This window comes from Gobio gobio, assembly GCF_949357685.1.
Source record: "Gobio gobio genome assembly, chromosome: 12".
NCBI lineage: Eukaryota > Metazoa > Chordata > Actinopteri > Cypriniformes > Gobionidae > Gobio > Gobio gobio.
The window spans coordinates 42723249-42745463 of record NC_137105.1 but is presented as its reverse complement, the minus strand read 5'-3'; the positions used below and the strand labels follow the sequence as shown (position 1 = coordinate 42745463).

Here is a 22215-nt window from a genome sequence, read left to right as displayed (position 1 = left end):
ATACGCAGCAGGCCCACCTCAAAATAATGAAGGCTTTCATGAGTGAGGCTGACAGTCAGTTTTGAGTAAAGTCAACTTTTAGGCTTTAAAAAATTGATCATAGAAAGTATGCAATTTGGTGTAATTTAGTGTAGCCTACGGATATATCATCAGTCTATAAGACTTCTGTTCATGAATTCACTTTTGGCTCACTTAAGCTGACATTACTTCCATTTACAGTAACACTGACTGAGTTTTCATGTTTCTAAATCGCGCCCAATTGGCACCATCTGTTGCATGAGACTATCTCCATGGCACCGGGCATCGAGATTCCTGTGCCAGTCCATTTGTATTGTTACAGTTTGCAAGTGCGCAGGCGCAGACCCGGGGAGCGCGGAGCCTGCAGAACTGCGAGCGCTCTGTGGTACAAAGGACCCATAACAGTCAGGCACGGCGCAGCGTTACCATGATCTTCTCCATCCCACCGATAGATTCCCATCCCGCCTGCATCACTTTAACGACTAGAGCTTTCACCAAGTCCGCGAGCCTGACAGACGTTTCCCGGCCAAAGAATGCACGGGGGAAAAAGAGGACTGGTGGCACCACAGAACACTTTTTTGGAAAATATTGTCCGTCGCTCAAGTGGTAAGATGATCGGTTTCTTCAGATCGCAGAACCTGATAAAGCAAAGCGAGAAAGTCTCATGATGTCTTAAGATATGTGTACATTCTCTGGTGGTTAGGTCTGTTTGGTTTCAACTTTAATAGTGTATTTGCTTAGAATTGTGCGTAAAAGTAGCTTTTAATAAAAATGGGAAACCTAATTTGATCAAAGTAAGCTTAAATATTTACACACGACGCGAGTATAGCCTACGTATAGTCACTTCTAGACACTCTTCTTTATTTGATGAATAAAAACTTGATGCGTAATATTAAAAAAAGCTGCAAAATAGGAAAACAACCGTGAGCAAAACATGATTGCACATTGTCTAACCGCTTCCCAAAACATTACCTTTATTATTGCTGCTAATTATCAGCAATGATGTATTAATGCGTCAGTAAGACTTTATTATTTTATGACATCTACAATACAGTCGGGATGAATCTCACACGGGGAAACATTTGTTTGCGTCAATTGACGCTTGTGAAAAGTGCGTGTATTTTTACGCAAACGACCATTTCCTTTCTAGCTTTAGTGTTAAACTTTAAACCAAACATTTAAACTGCTACTTCAAGTTTATTGTGTTTGATGACGGGAACTTCACTGTTATAAATAATCAAGTTATGCCTTGTAATCACTTTTTAATAGCATGCATTTTCAGTTTTATTAAAAATAACATTATTATTATTAATTTCATCCAAACAGTCAAAGAGGGTCTAGAATCATCATGGGTTCATCCATGTTCATTTCTCAGTTGCTTAAATAATTTTCGATTATAGCAAAAGTTAATTTAAAAGTGATGCTGTTTTTCTCGGCTTCTTTGTGGTGGATCTTCTTGTCGGCTGTAGTGTGAGTTGGAGAGTCATTTTGTGCCACATACTGTACATTTTCCGTGTGAATCTGCCACAGGTTCTGTATAGGTTTGACTTCACCAGCAGAGGTCACACATGATTACTGCATCAAAAGCTATTAATATCCCTGCACAGATGTCTCACAAATACTTGAAAGTTGAAGGCATAAATCTGGGTGTTTTTGTATATTGAGACCGGACAGCTCTGTCTGATAAACTATGCGTGTGCGTTTTTTTTTTATGCAGTGCCCTCAGCTCATAATACCATACCCTGACATTTGCTGTGGGCAGCTCTCTGACCTCCAAGGGTCTCCAGATCTCCCACACACTCTTTACCAAATCTGAGGCAGAGTTTGTATCTTTTTGGAAAAAAAGGCTCTACATTATTTTTTTAATAAATCCTGATCACAGTCACTGAGATGCCGATATCTGTATTCTATGAGCTCCCGTCACTGTGATCATGGTTTAATGTTTAATCAGTGCAGAATTTAGAATTCTAGTGCAGATGAAGTTATTGAGCACATCTCATATTGTTTTTGGACATCCTCCCCTTGTCCCATTACTAATTCATATATGCTGACAGAATTTGAATGGGCTGGATAATTGAATTTACATTTATTTTCTTGTCATAGGCTTTTTGAAGTCCATGCGTTCTGTATCTGGATGAATGAACTCATTCACAGCCGTCAGTAGGCACAAATCATAGAAAAAAAGTCAAGAAGAAGTATGTAATGGAATGCCAAGAATTAAAAAGGTTGAGTGTAATTAAAAGGCAAAGTAAGATCCTCATCCATCCCACAATTTCACCAAGGCAAGGTACATTTAAAGATATATCTGAAGTGCTGATATGCTGCCAATGAGCTGCCAGCTCATACCGAGGTTCCATGCCGACCGTGATAGTTTTAAAATGGCACGAACATTACAATATTCTTGTGATGTTTTAGAATTGTAGAGCTGATCATTACAATCTGATTTTGCAACTATAATAAGCCAGTGGTGTGTGATTTTTGGAATAAATTGGAGAGGAACTGGATCTAAGTAGTTGGAATCTTTATGGTGTCTGAAGTTGATAGTAAAGTTTCAAAAAATATATTCCAAAAGGCATGATTTAGTTTGACTTTAAAAGACTAGCACCTTCTACATAATTTTAGTTGAAACCCCCAAACACCCCAGGCTTTAAATTGCACTTGGCAGGATTGTAAATATCCAAGCTGTCAAAACTCTTCATTATTGACAGAATATAATAGCCAAAAAATATCCAATCTCTTAACATAATTCAGTCAAGAGTTTAAATTGTTCAAGCAATTTGTTTTTCACAAATCGTCTTATATAGTCATACGCAGCAGGTCCACCTCAAAATAATGAAGGCTTTCATGAGTGCGGCTGAGGTGTTTCTGAGGCTTTGTGTCTCCGTCCCTCATTTCTACCCAGCTCCTCTATGGTTCTCCTTTGCGACCTTTGTTTGGGTACAGTGGTGTTTGTTTGAGTTTTGCCAGCCCACTTAGGGCAATCGGGAAACACAGCTGGGGGGCAAACAAAGTCAACATTTATAAGGCTTTTTACCTTACAAACTTGCCGTCAACTGCTCAGTTAGCAATTAAGGCGGACAATTCCTAGGATAAATTGCAAATATAATGCAGAGGTCGCGTTAACCGAACATTTTCCGTCATTGACGGAATTTTTTTTAGCAGTTACGGAAAAATCTGAAAGGCGTTTTTTGACAGATTACACTGAGGGTGATCCATGTAACTGTAATTCCCACCCCTGTCCACTAGCTGGCGAGTTCGCTCTTGCTGACGATTATGGTCAACGGCTTCTGAGTTACGTGACTAGTGTTTACAAGCCGATTTATGGATGTCTTTCTGCGGTTGAAACACTGATTCATCGATTACACGAGAGACAAGATACGGATTTCGGTAAGTCGGAGTGTATCTTTCAAACATATTTTGTGACGTTCATTAATGTTTCGTTCTGTAACGTAAAGATGGCGTTCACGTGCTCCGCTCGCGCCACATTAAAGAGCGCCAAAACGGTAATAATTGTTTGAATTTTGTGATAAAATTGACATAATTCGAAAGCTGAGAGTTTGTTTCATATCAAAAGTAACATAGCACAAAGCTTTTTTGTAATTTATTGGACAAACATTCATGATGAAACCTGAAAAGTGACACATGTTCAACTTTCTCTTAATAAATAAACAAGTGCATAACATAGCCTATATGCTTGTCCTGTAAATTCGTGAATAAAACTGAAAATGTGAACAAAAATAGATACTATTTACTGGTTAAATACCAAGCCTAGATGAGGGAATTTTTACCACCTGTCTGTCAAAATGACTGACAATGCGGAAGTCTAGCCACCTGATATAAGGTTTGTTTATATGTGGTAGTATGGTTTCAGTTTTTTTTTGCTTGTTTGTTTAGTTTTTTAATTATATATTTTTTTATATTATATATTTTAGGGCTGCCCCTAACGATTATTTTGGTAGTTGGTTGATTATTTTGACGATTAATCGAGTAATCAGTTCTTTTTTGTGGTAATATATAGACCTAAGCAAACAATAGCCTGTTTTTTGGTGACTTTAAATACATAAACAATGAGGCAAATCCATATCAAAAGCAAGTAATCATATAGTTTTATAGAACAACACTGTTAAAATACATAATATAAACAATCATCTACATTATTTATGTATTATAGCAAAATAAACAAATGCCTGCAGGTGCCAACGGCCTGGCGATTGTCGTTGTCCCATATAACAGCAGATCAACTCCCTTGTTTAATATTGGCCAAACAACATTTAATTCAAATGTTAACTTAAAGGTGCACTATGTAAATTTTAACGTCATCTAGCGGTGAGGTTTGCGGATTGCAACCGTCCACCGCTCACCCCTCCCTTTCGAAGCACATAGAGAAGCTACGGTGGCCAACACAGGACAAAGATGTCGTCTGAGACAGCAGAGAGTAGCTAGCACTCTGTAGAGAAGTTTGTCCGTTTAAGGCTACTGTAGAAAAATGACGGTGCAAAATAGTGACTTTGCTGACTGTAAGGGGTATGTAGATAGAAATGGCTCATTCTAAGGTAATAAAAACATAATGGTTCATTATGTAAGGTCTTTATACACCACTGAAAACATAGTTATGTATATTATATTACATTTCTGTCAATATATCCTCATAAATACTACACACTGCACCTTTAATCTTGAATATTTGGCCACTCCTTTATGATAGAAATGCTACAGCCACTGTAATTTCTTGAACAAGAATATGTGGACATGCAAACTCAGAGCGAGGGTTTAAACTTTTGTTTTGATATCGTAATATTGTCCTGTGTTGGCGTCGACTGATAAATGATTTACTTTACAAATATGATGAAATTCAAAACATTGCGTTCCCAGAAGAACGTTATAAGCAACTCACAGCATATGCATAGATTGAGTTTGAGACGGACTCCAAGCATGTAAATGATAACAGTTCATGTGGAGCAAAACAGAGACACAATGAGTCGCTCAAGCTACATGCATGTAAATAATTAAAGTGCATATTAAACACGCAGGGCATATGTTTATTTAATTGAATCGCATCCTTTGTGAATTCACAATGCTATAGTATGGTTTTTAAATAGTTTCAATGCATCGTCTAATAATGGATTCTCATCTGTGGAATGCACTACTTTCGGTATTTTCCCGGTTACTCGACACGTGTAAATTGTGAGGATTTTTAAAAATCTAGTACTCGAATTTAATTGAGGAATCGTGACAACCCTAATATATTTATTTTTTATTAATAATACTTATAATACAAATAATTATTATTCTTTTTATTGACGTTGTTATTTTCAGTATGCAGTGCTATATATTTTCTACCACTCTTGCACTCATTTCTTTTCTCTCTTTTCCTACCTCCTTAGAACTGTTCATTTGCGTATTGCGTATGAGGCTTATGCAATGTACCACGGCTCGTCTGAGCATGGCTGCCCCCGGCCATCCTCAGCTTGCTCTTTTGTAATGCTTGTCACAGTGTAAGGTATACATGCACGCTTCACAAGGAGAGACACATACACACACAGAAAATTGATGTTTACAGTTAAAAACAGAAGTAAAATAAATAAGATGGAGAACAAACTTATGAAAGGGAAGCTGGAAGAATTGATAAAGTAGGGTTTGTGTGGTGAACTTTTGACAGAACCAAAAAACCCTTAAGGGGATCATACGACTAGTGAGGGAAAAAGATATGAATGTAGATTAGAAAAACTGAAAAAAAAAAAAGGAAAAGGTGCTAACAACTGTTTACCAGTACTGAGAACAGATTGTGTTTTGTGTTCAGTAAACCAGAGGGAACCAATATCTGATGTGTATCTAAACTGAAAATAGTCTTTTTACATGCTTGGGATCCATAATGGCCAACAGAAAATCGTTTTCACAAAGATCACAGGCGCTAAGAACGGTGTACTCCGTGTAAATATAGGTTTATCTTAATAGGATCTGTTTCTTCTTCCACTTTCCCTGTAGTCGTCCTTTCACCCAGAAGCAGGTACTCCAACCTGCTTCCACGTAAGCAGTGCAACGAACACACACAATGCAATAGCATCACATACACAGAGAAAAATCAGAATGCATTATGTTAATGGATCCAAAAATAGAAGAATGTACGCTTGTTCGATGTCATTACTCCCCACTGCAGTGACCGCCAGGAGTAACATGCAGATGAGTGCAGGAGAAGACACTTTGTACCTCCTAATGGCAGCTGTAGGGAGCTTGGTGAATTGTTTGTTACAGTCTCCAATTGCCCCACCATCTATAGCCTAGGAGACTGGTAGAACATCTCTGACAGTCCCCTCAGAAAGTACAAGCCGCTCTGGGCTTTCTTCTACAGCATCGCTGTGTTGTCAGGCAAGTTCAATATGTCGCACTAACCCTTTAGAAGTAAAAACAAAAAAACAATGCGGCTCACTATCTACATTACCATTCAAAAGTTTGGGGTTGATGAGACTTTTATGAACAGTATTTATTTGAAATAGAAAGTCTTCACTGTCACTGTTTCTCAATTTAATGAATCCTTGCGGAATAAAACATTTACTCCAAACTTTTGAACGGTAGTGTATGTCCCGTTACACACAGTTCCATAGACTCAGAAAGCAGTGAACGATTCACGAGACTGGGTTTCTCAACCTGATTCGCCTTTGACTTGATCCTAAGTCAGCGAGGCCAGATATTTTTACAGCATTTAAACAGTAAAACGGGTCATTTGGAAGCTGAAGCACACCTGTGGCAGTTTATACAAATGTGCTTTATTTAAAAGTGACATATTAGCCCTCAGGAAATCTCAAAGTTCGTCAGACCTGCTGGTCTGAACCTTCTCGATTGGAATTCCAAAGTGTACGAGATTAAATCGACAACTCTCCTCAAAGCCGTTAGCTTGAGGCAGGACCTTAGGTCGGAGATTGGCAGTGGTTATTTCCTAATGTACATGCCGTGGACATCTCTCTTCTTGCTGGAAGTAATGAAGTCAAATGCTGACACACACAAAGTGTCATGCCGTAATTGAATAGAGAATTATAGAGAGATAAAGAATGACAGTGAGAGGCGATGGAGCCAGAGAAAAGGTCACAAATGGTCTGAAAGCAGAGTCTTCCTCACAGTGTTTAATAATCAGTGCAATTTATAAGTCTACTACCCTCTTTTGTCAAACCTAAAAGTTTGAATCTGAATCATGGCCTGTCTTTCTTGCTAGAACACTGCATTCCAAATGTCAAGGAATAAAAATCTTTCTAGCATGCTTTCTGAGTCACGAATGCCAAGAAATGTGAATGATTTTTAATACATAAAAACACACGTGAGACCAATCATATTTCCCTCAAATGTTGTTGCTACTAGCCTAAGAGTGCCGTTTGAACAACCAGCTTCATATTGAACTATATTACTGACATGCATTGCAACAGGAAGAAATTGCGTGGATGATGCAGGTGTATTGATTGTCAGCATTATTTTAGTCTTGCGTAGTTAGATGTTTGACCTGTGGCATGAGATCAGGACCTTTGGCCAGTTGTATAAACATAGCCAGTATGTTAATACTAGTCTGACCAACTAGCAGTTAGCCAAGGGGTAATCAGTCTTACTTTTCGGTATAAAATTAGACCAATCAACGTTTTTATCAGTGGTGTGCGTGGTGTTTTAAAATGAGGAGGCAAAGTCCTCATATTTATATTAATCGATTTTATCGATATCGATTATTTTCTCATCTACTTTTTCTGAGGAGGTCAGCAAAACATTGCTCTCGTAAGGCGGAGAAAAAAGAGTGTCATTAGTGTCATGTGATCTAGAGGTCGACCGATTCATCGGTTTTGCAGATTAAAGGGTTAGTTCACCCAAAAATGAAAATTCTGTCATTAATTACTCACCCTTATGTCGTTCGAGACCCGTAAGACCTCCGTTCATATTCGGAACACAAATTAAGATATTTTTGTTGAAAGTTGATGGCTGAGAAAGGCTTCAGATAGGCCTCCATTGGCATTCAGTACACTTATACTCCCAAGACCGATAAAAGGCACTTAAAATGTCGTTACAAAGTCCATCTCACCACAGTGACTCTACAATAATCTTACGATGCGACGACAATAGTTTTTGTGTGCAAAAAAAATCAAAATAACACCTTTATCCAGCTTGTTATTGCCTTCCGCGTGTGCCTCCACGACGCATGCGCGAGAATATGACGGAACAATCGGTTATCGGCAAAAATCCACCCGATAGTTTTTCCGTGTTGCGTCCGTTGCTCGAGCAGCTGAGAAGGGTGCGCTGTCATTACACAGTACAAGAGCTCTGAGAAGGATCTGCTCTGCTGGCATTATATATTATATGGGCGGCAGTGGCTCGGTGGTCCATGTAGGTTGTCTACAAACCGGAAGGTTGGTGGTTCGATCCCCGGTTCCACCTGACCAAGTGTCGAGGTGTCCATGAGCAAGACACCTAACCCCAGTTGCTCCTGACAAGCTGGATGGCGCCTTGCATGGCTGACACCGCCGTCGGTGTATGAATGAGTGTATGAATGGGTGAATGTGAGGCAAAATGTAAAGCGCTTTGGATGGCCGTAGGTCTGTTAAAAGCGCTATATAAATGCAGTCCATTTACCATTTACCATATAGCACGAGAGCCGCCTCTAGAGGCGAAATAAAAACTCACTGACGCCTCGTGTTTACATTCACACGTGAGGCCAGTGTTGCCAACTTAGCGACTTTGTCGCTGCATTTAGCGACTTTTCAGACCCTTTTAGCGACTTTTTCTCAAAAAAGCGACTAGCGACAAATCTAGCGACTTTTTGGACTAACGTCAGCTACTTTATTTTACAAATGTCGCCAGTACTGTTCTGCGAGTGTGAGGTCTTGCTTTCTCCCTGTCGTCACACCTCTCTCTGCGTTTACCCTGTTCAGTGAGTGGCTGTGGCTGAGAGGAGCAGCGCGTGCCGTTGAACACACACAGCAGCTGACAGACGTGAATGAGCGAGCTACACATGAGCACACAGTGTTGCCACGGACCAATCAATTATCTGCTTCCTTTGTTTTATATTTAAAGAATTTAGTTTGACCCGTTATGATTTCCATTCTTCTCTTGTGCTTATCACTTATATTACTCACTATCACAGAGCTTTAGTTAATCCAGGTTCAGACATCTCTCAATTCAGATTGTTAAAAAAACATTTAGTCATTAACTATATCATACACGTTCTACTGTATGAAAAAAAAGATATAGGAAATGAGAACATATTTATTGGACAGTTGGCTGTATTATATTATTTAAAAATACGGTATGTGAGCACGGATTAAAAGAGAAAGCACATTAGGCAGGCAGAACGCAAGGACAACGCGGTGACGTCACGGATATGCTAATTGACGCATGACGTCATCTAGCGACATTTACCGACTTTTTGGGCAGGCTTTAGCTACTTTCCTTGGAAAATAGTTGGCAACACTGCGTGAGGCTGCAGGCGGCACTGAGCGGAGAGCTCTGACACATCAGATGCGTGCTGACGACAGCGAAACATACAGAACACTACAGTACTTGTTTTCAAATCATTATAAAGTAATTAATTTCTTGACTAGATGCTCCATTAAAAGGTAAATAACATCAGTGTGTATGTTTGTCAACAAGGCTAAGAGGACGCTAACATTAGCAGTATCTCAAGCAGTTAAAACAATGTGATAAAAACACACGCAAGTCCGACCCAAATGTTGCATATATAAAATTAGTGATGTGAGAAAGCAAACTGTATCATCATGCCGCTGACAGAAACATAAACAAAGCAGAAACGCACTCGTTTTTTATTAGATAATCTCCTTCTAAAAAAGCAGACTGTTTGGATTTGTATAAATGTTAACACTACAATAAGATTCCATTTTTAACATTAACTATGGTTAATAAATGCTGTGGAAGTATGGTTCATTGTTAGTATGTTAATTTCAACATTAAATTGAGTTGGAATTTTTATTTTATCTGGTAACCTTGATTAATGCACTGAACTAACATGAATGATCAAGGTACAATTGTATTGCTCACATTAATACATGCTGTAAAAATGTATGCATAATGCATATAGTTAATGTAAGCTATACATCCTTGTTGCATAGGGACTTGTACGTGCATGAAATGTACATGCATGTTTCTAGGTTATAGGTAAAGAAACAAATTTGACCTGTAATATTTTAATGTCTAAATTGTTTTCTGAAGAATTTGTTCTGTTAGAACTTCTCATTTTAATATTCATATTTATATGTTTTTAATGTAGCACATTTTCGTGGATCAGTACTGTTTTTTTATTTTATTTCTTGTTATAAAGTTCAGCACTGTTTTACTTATGTTTTTTTATCCAGTATCCATTTTAAAAACTATCGGTTGATTAATCGGTTATCGGCAAGTGCGGTCCAACCTAGTTATCGGTATCGGTAAAATCCACTATCGGTCGACCTCTAATGTGATCGCAGTTTGTGTTCACCTGAGTTGACCTCATTTGCCTCCGTCCCTTTTTCAATGATGTACGATTCACATTTACTGGGGAATATCAGATTTGACCAATTGCATGGCAGACGCAAATGCACGTATCAGAATCATATCGGATTTATTCCCACATTTGAGTGAGGCAGGAATCCGATTTGAGGATATCGGAATTTATGTGTTTTTTTCCTGCGTACACGTTCACATGTCATATCCAATCTGTGCCACATGAGAGGGAAAAATCGGAATTGGGTCCGATGCAGTGTAAATGGTGCGAAAGTCATCCAGTGCAAAATGGCTAAACAGAATTGAAAATGCATCACGTTTCTCAGCATTGATTTTGAACTATTCTCAATTTCTATTCATAGTGCATTTTATTATGTTGCATTTCATGCGTTTTATGCAGGGCTCTGAACCGGTTCAAGGAACGAAAACGAAAACCAGAAACTTTTAAGAGGAACAAAAACGAAATCAAAATCAATTTGAATCGTTCTGAACAGAAACGTTAATTTGAAATGACCATTAACCGGTTAATAACGTTATTTTATCGTTCTCTTTAATATTTTAATTTGGCAGTGACCAATCATGAATTCAGTAGAACAGCGTGTGACGTTGACGTATCAAGCGTGAGTGAAATGCCCGCGCAGCAGTCATCTATAAATCTACCGGTAACGCAAGTCAGTGTAGAGCGCGCATTTTCATGCCTCAAGTACATTTCTTTCCCCGCTAAGGTCTACAATGAAAGTGCAGGTATTGGAGGACATTCTTTTTGTACGTTTAAATAAGCAGTACGAACTTTAAGCTCAAATAGACTGATTTAGGCTAGTTTATGGATTCCGTTTAAGCCTATCCAAGCAGGCTACTAGCATCTATTAAACATTTTTCCTATAGTCTTTCAGATTGCCAATACAGGACAGGTCAATGTTTTCTATATAGACGGTTGATGCTTCGTATTAAATGGTATGTTATATTGCATTAAATTATCAAGCTTTATTAGCTGACTGAATTTGATTATGTGATGCAAGGACGTGTTGCGCAGTGTTTGCTTTTAAATTAGCAGTTGACGGTGCATTAAAAGAGCAATGGTTATCCAGTTTATTTATTCTTTATTCATGCAAATTTTAAAACAAGTCGTATTGAAAAAAAGTTATGTACAAAGAATGTTATCACTCTTCTGAAAAGAATTAGGCAAAAGAGGGCCACTTTCGATTGTCTAACGCTCCATTAAAACAGGTCAATATTTGTCCCGCTGTTTATGCTTTGTAATTAATGCATGTATTTCTATTGTGGTTTTAAAAATTTTATGAAATAAATATTCAAGTTTAATTATCATGCGTTATATTATTATTGAGTGAATATAAGTCTTTATTTATACATATTTGTTTAAAGTATAGGCTAAATTAAAATAACGTTATTAACCGGTATTTTTTCAAATCAAACCGTTTTCGGAACAGTAATGTTTATTAAGGAACGCAAAAACAGAAACGCTAAAATATTGATTCTGCTCGGAGTGAACCGATGGATATTTGATATTTTTTTCAGTTTTTAAGCCCTGGTTTTATGTATAAGTGCAAAGAAGATGCAGCTGTTTGTGTGAGTGAGCAAGTAAAGCGGAAATAAAATGATATGTATATAAGTAAGTGTGGCCATGTGAGTGCTAACATGAAATGTTTTTCCTGTAAACACACTGCTGTGGAATTGTGGAGAGCAACCTAGCAGCTGTCTGTTGGCCTCCCACGTGGGTTTGGCACGCACATCACTAAGTCTTTCATCGCTGTCAATATGCCTCTTATTCACCATTTACACAATAAGCTTTCGGCAGCATCCCATATTACACATAAAGCGCTGATGGACTGCCGTAGGCTTCATGTGGATCTGGAAGTGTGATCAATGTGTGTGTTACAACCACTTGGGCTATTTAAGGTGACTTGACTTGAGCCGCTCTTAAAACCGTCAAGACTAATTCAATAGAGAGACACAGGTAAGCCTGAGTGTTCATTTGCCTCGAGTGAGATCATAAAGATTAAAGTCTTTCTAGTCTCAATATTCCATTGATTTTACATGCTGCCTGACAAACCAGCTGTGTCCTCATATAGCCTGTGAAATGGATGCTCTTTTTGCATTGAGATGGATCTGTCTGTCTATTGCATTGCTTTATAGAGGGGTTGAAAAAACCCATTTTGAATATTGTTTCAATTGTCCTTGTCCATATAACTTTAATTATAACTAAATTATGTTCATAATAATTTTTTATTTACAATTTTTTTTCAACCAGTGTTGTTTTGTTAAAGGTCCCATGACATGAACATTTCACTTTAGGAGATTTTTTAACATTAATATGAGTCCCCCTGTCCTAGCCGGTCCCCCAGTGGCTAGAAATGGAGATAGGTGTAAACCAAGCCCTGGGTGTCCTGCTCTGCCTTTGAGAAAATGAAAGCTCAGATGTGCCAATCTGGAATCTTCCCTGAATGTCGTCATACAGGGCAAGGTTACCTCCCCTTTCTCTGCTTTGCCCACCCAGAGAATTTGGAGAAAATGGATTCAGTTTATTATTTTTTACATTTAATTCGGTCGCAATGTCAACATAGGCTTTACAAACTGACTTTTATCATATGGATTCGACAGCACCGCCACAAACAGTGAGTAACAGTGTTCTTTAATGCCTGATCTGTGATCAGTGATTTCTGATGTGTAGCTAATTATTCATGTTCACACAGACTTTCTTTCTAAATCGTTTAATACTGTTTATGCATCAGTGAATCAAGCCAGTGACTAAACGATCACCTTCACATTGTTTCTGTTAGTAGCATGAAACAAATCTGTTATTTAAATTGTGATTAGACTACAGAGAGCGATCAAAGAACTCTCTTTATAATGTTTGGAGCTGTCAATCACACGTCATACGCGAGTATATCTGCAAGAGTTCAAGAGTTTTATTTATTTGTCACATACACAGTTATATACACAATATACAACTGGCAGTGAAATGTAAACAGGTCCGCTCCATGGACAGTGCAAATAACAGTTACAAGAAATTAAAATAGAAATAGAATAAAATTAGAATAAAAAGTATTAACATAAGTAGAATTATAAATAAATCAAGTAAAAGATAAAAATAGGAAATAAGATAAAAATAAAAATATAAAAATTAAAATATAAAAATATAAAAAAATAAGTGGATATGATAAGTGAGCAACTGTAGACTTAGAAATAAGTGGTTAACATAAATATATATATATGTATATATAAAGAAGTATAATGTGCAAGGTTTATTACAGGTTGTTACGCAGTAACAATAGGAAAGTAAATTGCAGTGCAATGGCAGTATGTGGATGTTAATGTTTAAACTGGATGTTTATGTGTGTGTGGGGGTGAAGTGAAGTCACGTGACTGAGTTCAGGAGTCTGATGGCCTGGGGGAAGAAACTCCTCCTGAGTCTTTCAGTCTTTGCCATCAGGCTACGGAAGCGCTTACCAGATGGCAGCAGGGTGAAGTGAGAGTTTGCAGGGTGATTAATGTCTCTGATGATTTTAGTAGCTCTACCTCTGCAGCGTTTGGTGTAGATGTCCTGCAGAGACGGGAGAGCTGAGCCTGAGATGCGCTCGGATAAGCGCACCACTCTTTGCAGGGCTTTGGAATCGTGACTGGTGCTGTTCCCGTACCACGCTGTGATGCACTGAGTCAGGACACTTTCTATCGCCCCTCGATAGAAAGTTTTCAGGATGGCTGGTGAAACCCTGAATTTCCTCAGCTGGCGCAGGTGGTACAGTCTTTGCCTGGCTTTTTTCACCTGTGTCTGGATGTGTGTAGTCCAGGTCAGATCCTCGGAGATGTTCACACCCAGGTATTTGAAGCTGCTCACTCTCTCTACCGGTGTCCCGCTGATCATGAGAGGGGAGTATGACCGATGCTGTCTCTTCCTGAAGTCCACAATCAGTTCTTTGGTCTTGTTAACATTCAGAGAGAGACAGTTGTCCTGGCACCATGATGTCAGTTGCTCCACTTCGTCCAAGTATGCCGTCTCATTGTTGTTGGAGATGAGACCCAGGACAACAGTATCATCAGCAAACTTGATGATCGAGGTGGAGCTGTGTGTGGACAAACAGTCATGGGTGTAGAGAGAGTAGAGCAGGGGACTCAGCACACAGCCCTGTGGAGCTCCAACACTCAGGGTGATGGAGGTGGAGGTGAACTGGCCTACTCTCACCGCCTGGGGTCTGCCAGTGAGGAAATCTTCAATCCAGAGGCAGAGAGAAGAATTCAGGCCTAGATCCAGGAGTTTGTGTGTTAGCTTAATGGGAACTATGGTGTTAAAGGCTGAGCTATAGTCAATAAATAGCAGCCTGACATAGTTCCCACTTTTGCTGTCGATGTGAGTGAGGCAGGAGTGAAGGACGTGAGAGATGGCATCTTCAGTCGATCTATTGGGACGATAGGCAAACTGAAGAGGGTCCAAAGTGTCAGGAATGGAGGAGCAAATGTTGTTTTTAATGAGTCTCTCAAAGACCTTCATGACTAAAGATGTGAGAGCCACTGGACGATAGTCATTTAGGCAAGAGGGTTTACTGATCTTAGGTACAGGGATGATGGAGGATCGTTTGAAGGAGGTGGGGACAACAGATGTAGCAAGGGACTCGTTAAATATGGATGTAAAGAGCCCTGCGAGCTGATCAGCACAGGACCGCAGAACACGACCTGAAATACCATCCGGCCCAGCAGCTTTCCTGACATCCACACGTTTGAGTGCCCTCCGAACCTCGTCCTCCGAGACAGAGATCACGTGACCGTTGCTGCTCTGAGGGACTCTCTCTGACGCGTCACTCGCCGGAGTCGCGCTGCCGCGATTACCATCAAAGCGAGCGTAGAAAGAGTTTAACTCGTTCACCAGCAACGGATCAGCTCTCACCTCTGCAGAGGATTTAGTTCCAAAAGCACAGATGGACCTCAGTCCCTGCCACATCCGCCGGGAGTCGTTGAGTTGGAAATGAGATTCCACTCGGTCTTTATAGCGGAGTTTTGCGGCTTTAACGGCGCGCCGGAGGGCGTAACATGAAGCTTTGTACTCCCTCATATCCCCCGTTTGGAGACCGGCATTGTACGCGATAGTGCGCGTGTTAACTGCAGTGCGGATTGAACTGTCCACCCACGGTTTCTGATTAGGGAAGGACGTTATAGTTATTGTTTGTGTGGCTTGCTCTGTCAGTGTGTTGATAAAGCAGAGCGCCACTTCTGTGAACTCGCTGACGTCTTCAGAACTCGCGCGGAACATGTCCCAGTCGACGTCATCAAGAGCTGCCTGTAGCGTGATCTCTGAATGGGATGACCAGCGTTTGACTTCCCTCCTCACCGGGGGCTCTTGAACGAGCCTTTGTTTATATTCCGGTGTGAGGAAAATGGCGGCATGGTCCGATTTGCCAAAAGCTGGCTGTGAACGAGCTTTGTAGGCGTTCTTAAACGGAGAGTAGCAATGATCCAGTGTGTTTGCTCCTCGTGTGGGACAGGAGACATGCTGGTGAAAGTTTGGCAATACTTTCTTTAGGTTAGCTTTGTTAAAATCACCCGCGACGATGAAAGCAGCGTTTATCATGAAACACACTCCACCGCCTTTAGATTTCCCGGCCTCGGCTGTTCTGTCCATCCGAAAAACAGAGAAGTTCTCGGACGGCGTCACGGCTGTATCCGGGACCGCTGGCGTGAGCCATGTTTCGGACAGACAATAGATGTTGCAGTCTCTCATGTCCCGTTGAAAACTTATCCTGGCTCTAAGATCGTCCATCTTATTCTCCAAGGATTGGACATTTGCGAGCAAAATGCTCGGGAGAGGAGGACTGAATGCTCTTTTTCTCAGTCTGTTGCGGATCCCAGCGCGTTTCCCGCGGTGTTTTTTGAATCTTCGCCGTCGACTCGAGTGGCCATTGTTCAACTCGGCGTCCCGGCGAATCTCAGATGGAAGATTGGAGAAAGTGTCCTGAAACAGGTCAGTGTAGCGGTAACCAAATTCCAGAAGTGTTTTGCTGTCGTAACAGATCAAAGCAGATGATCCGTTGGAAAAAATAGAGAGTAAAAGAGAGTAGAATAATAAATAAAAGCAAAGTCTTAGCGGAGCGACCTGAACGGCGACCGAGCACGGCGGCGCCATCTTAAGACTTGCCCAAACTGCCGTTATAATGAATGACGCTGTTATGCAGCACAACGAAGCTCTTACTGTATTCATATCGATATTGTGTTTGCTGTTAGTTGTGGTGAAAGCATTTTGTGAGAAAAATTGCGTTGCAATGACGAGATCACTGCATTCACGCGATCAACAGACTGTCTGTGTACTCAATGCTCATCACAGTAGCCGTTCATGTGATGGAAAAAGATCTAAAAATAATGCTATAATCAACCCTTTCAGGATTTGTTAATCTCAACAGCTGTAATAGTAAAAAAAAACGTAGTAAAAGTATTCGAGAGGGGTTCCACATGTAATACGCATTTCAAATGCAAAGATGTCAGCCAACAGTGGGCGTTTACACTGAAGTCTCACAGCAGACACGCCCCTTCAAACAAAGTGTTCAAGCCAGAGGGCTAAAATCAGGATGGAAAAATGCCTTTTATTTCTAAATTATGACATTTTATGATGTTAAATCATACTAACTATATAAGTACACCTCAGGAAACATAACATAAAAATAAAAATCTACATCATGGGACCTTAAAAAAATAAAAATAAAATAAAAACTATATGAAAAAGAAAAAAACAACAACTTTAAAATATTGGGACCACACCAACCTCGTGGAAATGCGTGTGGTCTTCCTAGCCCTAGTATATTTCTTGCTGGATCAGGCAGGCCGTCATGTCCTCATTCAGTCCCACAACGCCTCGACAGTTTTTCACCAGAACCATCAAGGTGGCACAAAGTAGCTCTCGTCACTGCATCTCTCCTGTTGGGGCAGGATGCTCTATCTCACGAGTGGTCACACTGTCTACAATGGCCAGCCAGGCCTTGTTTTACAATGCTTCTGTCACTATTGGTGGGCAGGCTGTGACCGCTTCCGTGAAACTGAAACTGTGGTTTTACCGAACTCAACAGCTCTGGCCGAGCTGTGATATAAACAAAAGGCTATTGGCCATTTTAAAAAAGGGGAGGAGCTGCTCGATATGTCCTGCCCCGTCTTCCCGTTTCAGTGGAAATAAGTCAACACATTGAATAATGTTGCGCGTTTCAAGGCACTTCAGTGAGCCTTTAACGTATAAACAGAAAAATTCAAGTTGTTTTGTTTTGTTGTGATATACTACACACATTTTCGTCATGTATTTCATATTAAGTTTAAAAAAGGTTCATAAAGAAATGTGTTTTTGCTTAACTTATGAAGTTAAGGGCAGATCGGGAACACACACACACACACACACACACACACACACACACACACACAAAGCATATTTTAAAATCTTCATGTAAATGTGCATTTATATTAACATCAAAAATAAGATATTCCTGTTGTCGCTGCCGAGAGTTGTCATGGTATCATTCCATGTGAAGCTTATGAGGAAATTATGTGGTTTTTCATTGCTCCTATCGCCGAGTGCGTTCCAAATGGCTTCACAATGGACACACAAGCGCCCTTGCTCCCGACAAAATCCCCACTTCAAGGGTTCTGTCCTTCAGAGTGGATATGGCATACGGATGTTCTAGGGCTGTCAACGAATATTCTAAGTTCGAATATATATTCGAATAGTTTTTAAAAAACGAATTTCGAAGGTGAAAATTAATATTCGAATAAATAAAAAAATGTGTAAAAAAAACGCCCGCGGTAGTAGAGGCGTGGCTGTCTGCTTTGCGAGTGGACGCGCTAGCGCGCCTGAAGCCTTGTGTACTTTGGCCTGTCTCCGCAGCGCGAGCCTCCGCTGACTGTGCGCGCTCCTCCCCAAACGGACGAGGTGTTTATATTTGACGCGCTCGCCGTTGTGCTTTTCTTTGAAATGACAGATGGTGACTCGGAGTAATTGTTCTATAAACTATCAGGAAAAGCGTCGAGAAGAAGTGGGCTAATGTGTGCACAGGTGACGATATTTATTTTAGTACACTTCACCGAAAACCACACTACAAAAGAATCATGTAAAACAGATCAAAATAAACCTTGATATTACTTGTGACATGAGAACAAAATGTATGTAGAAATGTAACGTTAACTTATACAACTCAATTTATGATATCTAAATGTTTCCTAATTTCACTAAACACTTTAGTGAGTTTTCACTTAGCTTCGTGAACTTTTCTTTATGAAACAGTTTATTATACAGTTTATACTATTATTCTTTATTCTTTATTATGCTTTTGTAGGCTCGTTTTGTACATATAAGCAACTAATTTGTATGTGCAAACTGGACCAGCCTTACTTTGCATCGCCCGCCACAAGCTTCTCTGTCTGCAACACGACAAGAGGCCATAACGGAGAAATTAATTTAGTTCATTTGTAAGGACGTGAGAGCGATCAGTGTCGTGGATGGGGCAGGCTGGAGTTCTGTCAAGCAATGGAACAGGTACTGACTGAATAGATATTGCATGAATGAAGGATAAATGCACTGCTTCCACTGGTTTGATTATTTTCCGTTTCATGTCAAGGAAAAGTTCCATGTTTACCACAGCACAGCTCGCTCTGAGCGTTCAATAATATGCTGTAAAACTTATATCAATATTTGTTTCAATCACTGAATGAAGCCTGCTATATTTGGGACAAGAGTCGCGACCTTAAATTGCTTGCACAAAACTCTTGATCAGCCTCAAAATGTGTGTGTGTTCATTTAAACCGTTATGCGCAGAGAGCGTGAGGGCGAGAGAGAGTGAGGTCTGCGGTCTTAGCCATTAGTTGATTTACTTGTTTTTGTGTAGGTTATACGTTGTCAAATATGTTTAAACTTAAATAAGTACCTATATAAGTAGTTATGTCTCTTTGTATTCATTTGTCCTGTTATTGACGTAATGCGCGTCATTGATAAAATGCGCAACCAGATGTTCGAATAGTTCGAATATTCGTGCTTTTTTTAGAGGGAATATTCGAACGTCATTTTTTAGCAATTTTGACAGCCCTAGGATGTTCACAGCCAATTGGAATTTGCCCTACATTTTGCATGGCACCTAACTTTTTCTGCAGCAGTTTATTTTTGCTACAAAAGAAGTGATATTGCCCTCTACAGGCAGGGTTTTTCCTGCATTGAAAATTGTTTGGCGGCCGCCAAAACAAAAAAAAATTGTCCCGCCAAAGCCTTATTTGATGAGTTATATTATTAGTATAAATTGATGTAGATGGCTGATGCGCTTGTGACAGGGTGCATGTTAACTGAGTGACAGAGAGAATGAGCACTCCTCCCCCACGCGCGCACTCTCTTCAAACTAAGCACTGTCTTAGCCCTTCTCATTTGCACATATCAATCAAAATCAACTGAACTGACACAATGGTAAAAGGTCGGAAGACCGAATCCATGTTGCACGTGGCGCATTGGGTAAATGTTTTCCCTGAATTACCGCTGTGTATGAATTGCGCTCAAAAAACGTTGCCTCTTCTCTGACAGGCATTTCGCACATGCAGCTGACATAAACTAGCCTGGTTAAAACCAGACCATTCTCAGTAGTAACTGAGTTATGGTCTGGCAAAGCTGCATAGACAAATCATTTCCAAAGGGACGTCACCAATGGGCGTCGCTCAAATGCCGCAATTGGATAGACCTAAAACCAATCAGAGCGATGAGGGAGATGACGTATGCAGAGCGACGGAGAAACATCTGAGACTCTGGCCGACCTCCGGATGTTCAGCATTCAAACAGCGCGTCACGTTCGGTTGGTTACGACAGGCAGCACATGATAAATGCCCATTATTATACCTGATCTGTAGATAAAGGGCTGTGGATTTGCGTAAAGTGACTTTATCTGGCTGGAGTTTATCTACGTTAGCTGTTTCTGAACGATGTTGTAACCTACTCGCTACTACTCGGTGACGGTGACAACACATGGACTATTAATTACCATCACACGCACAATAACTGGAATTTAGAACTGTGAAGAAACAAATAATCAGTGAACTGGTGGACAGATATACATTATAGACTAGGATTTGTGCGCTCAACATCTCTTCTCTGGGTGCCGTGAACTTTTCAATGCACACTCGCGCTGCACACTCTGACTCAATGTTGTTTTAAGCGCATCATTCTGCACCCGGGATGCGCATAAGCGGTTTGTGTCGCTCTGTTTAGAAGCTTTTCATATTATAATGGTTTTGTGCACTGAAATATTATTAAAACCCAGTCTTGTTCTCTCGTATCTATCATATCTTTGTTGCCCCATTAAAAAGCTGTTCATTACGTTTACAATAAACATTTTGTAATTTTATATTTGTAGGCATCTATATAATTTTTCAAATTCATATATAAATCTAATATTATAAATTGTTTTTCATAAATGCATTTGATAAGAACACAATGTAATCTGTACCTTTTTATTAACATGTTTAGATTTTATACATTTAGTCCAAAGATATTTTTCAAGAATTACTTTGTGTAATTGTAATTTTTGTAACTATCCACTCATATTTTTGTCATAGCTTATGATTAGGCCTATATATGTTTATTCATTTATTTTCTCTATAATGAAGTAGTGTGTACAGCAAACTGCTGTAACTGTTGGACAGTGTTCCTTTATAAAAAAAGAGTGATTTTTATACATTTTAATGCTAATATATATATATATATATATATATGTTTTTTGAAGAGACACTGCCCATCTTGCCTCCTTCTTGACAGCCTACATTTCGAATAATAGCTTTGATTAATGATGAAAATTAAGGTTTCAAAATCGTGATTGTTTGGATTGTTTTTTTCTGCCATCGAGCCAAAGGCGTTCACTGAATGGCATAAGACACGCACCATAGCAACACGTCATGGCAACGACATTTCAGACTGACAGATAACGCTACGTAAAAGATAAACGGGACATTTGAGCGCTTTGTTACTGTTTTGTACGCGCTGTTATATTAATTATAATTCAAATTCTGTTTTATTGGTCACAATATTATTGATGATTGATGAGAGGGGCACTTTTGATAGGCTACATTTTTAAAAAGGGCAGGGGCTCGAGCCCCCAAAGCCCTCCCCTCTGCACTTGCCTGGTGTGTGTGTGTGTGTCCTGTCACAAAATGCGGCGAAAACTCCTACATGGCGTTAATAGTTAGATAAAGGTGTGTACATGTCTACAATGCACTTCGATAATGCGACTAAAATAGGCATACTCCACATGTCTTAATTCGATTTTTGTTTAATTCGAGTATGGCTTTAACCGGATTAAGGTAATTAGAAATAGCTGTTTACATGGTAGTTTCTTAACCAGAGTATGGTCTTAATCAGATTAATATCGGAGTATTGTTGTCCATGTAAACGTACTGACTGATTTTCCTTGGCAAAGAAATTACGCTTTTATCCAAATGTACTGATTTATGGTGACTCAAGTAAAAAAAAAAACTGAATTATTGAATCATAATTCAATATTGTATAATTCAACTATTACCTAAAATGTTTCAGATTGAATCAACGTTATATATTTTTTTTCAGTGTAGAGCATCAAACAGATGGAATGCAATGCATTTGAACTCATTATCATTTCATTTTGGTGCAAATTATAAAAAAGCTATTTCAGTGAAAGTGAAATAAGACAGCATTGCTTTTCACTGCAAAAGTTTTTTTTTATTATATCATATAGAGAATAAGAC

General features: G+C 39.5%; 1 protein-coding gene across 1 annotated transcript in view; it reads left to right on the top strand.

The window, feature by feature from the left end:
• Positions 1 to 551: 551 nt before the first annotated feature.
• Positions 552 to 22215, top strand: part of kcnh5a (potassium voltage-gated channel, subfamily H (eag-related), member 5a) — a gene marked incomplete at both ends in the record, with an annotated part of 194654 nt that continues 172990 nt past the window's right edge. Inside the window, one exon of the mRNA XM_079831381.1 lies at positions 552 to 624. Within this exon, the coding sequence (XP_079687507.1) occupies positions 552 to 624 (73 nt within the window). The remainder of the gene's footprint in view (positions 625 to 22215) is intronic.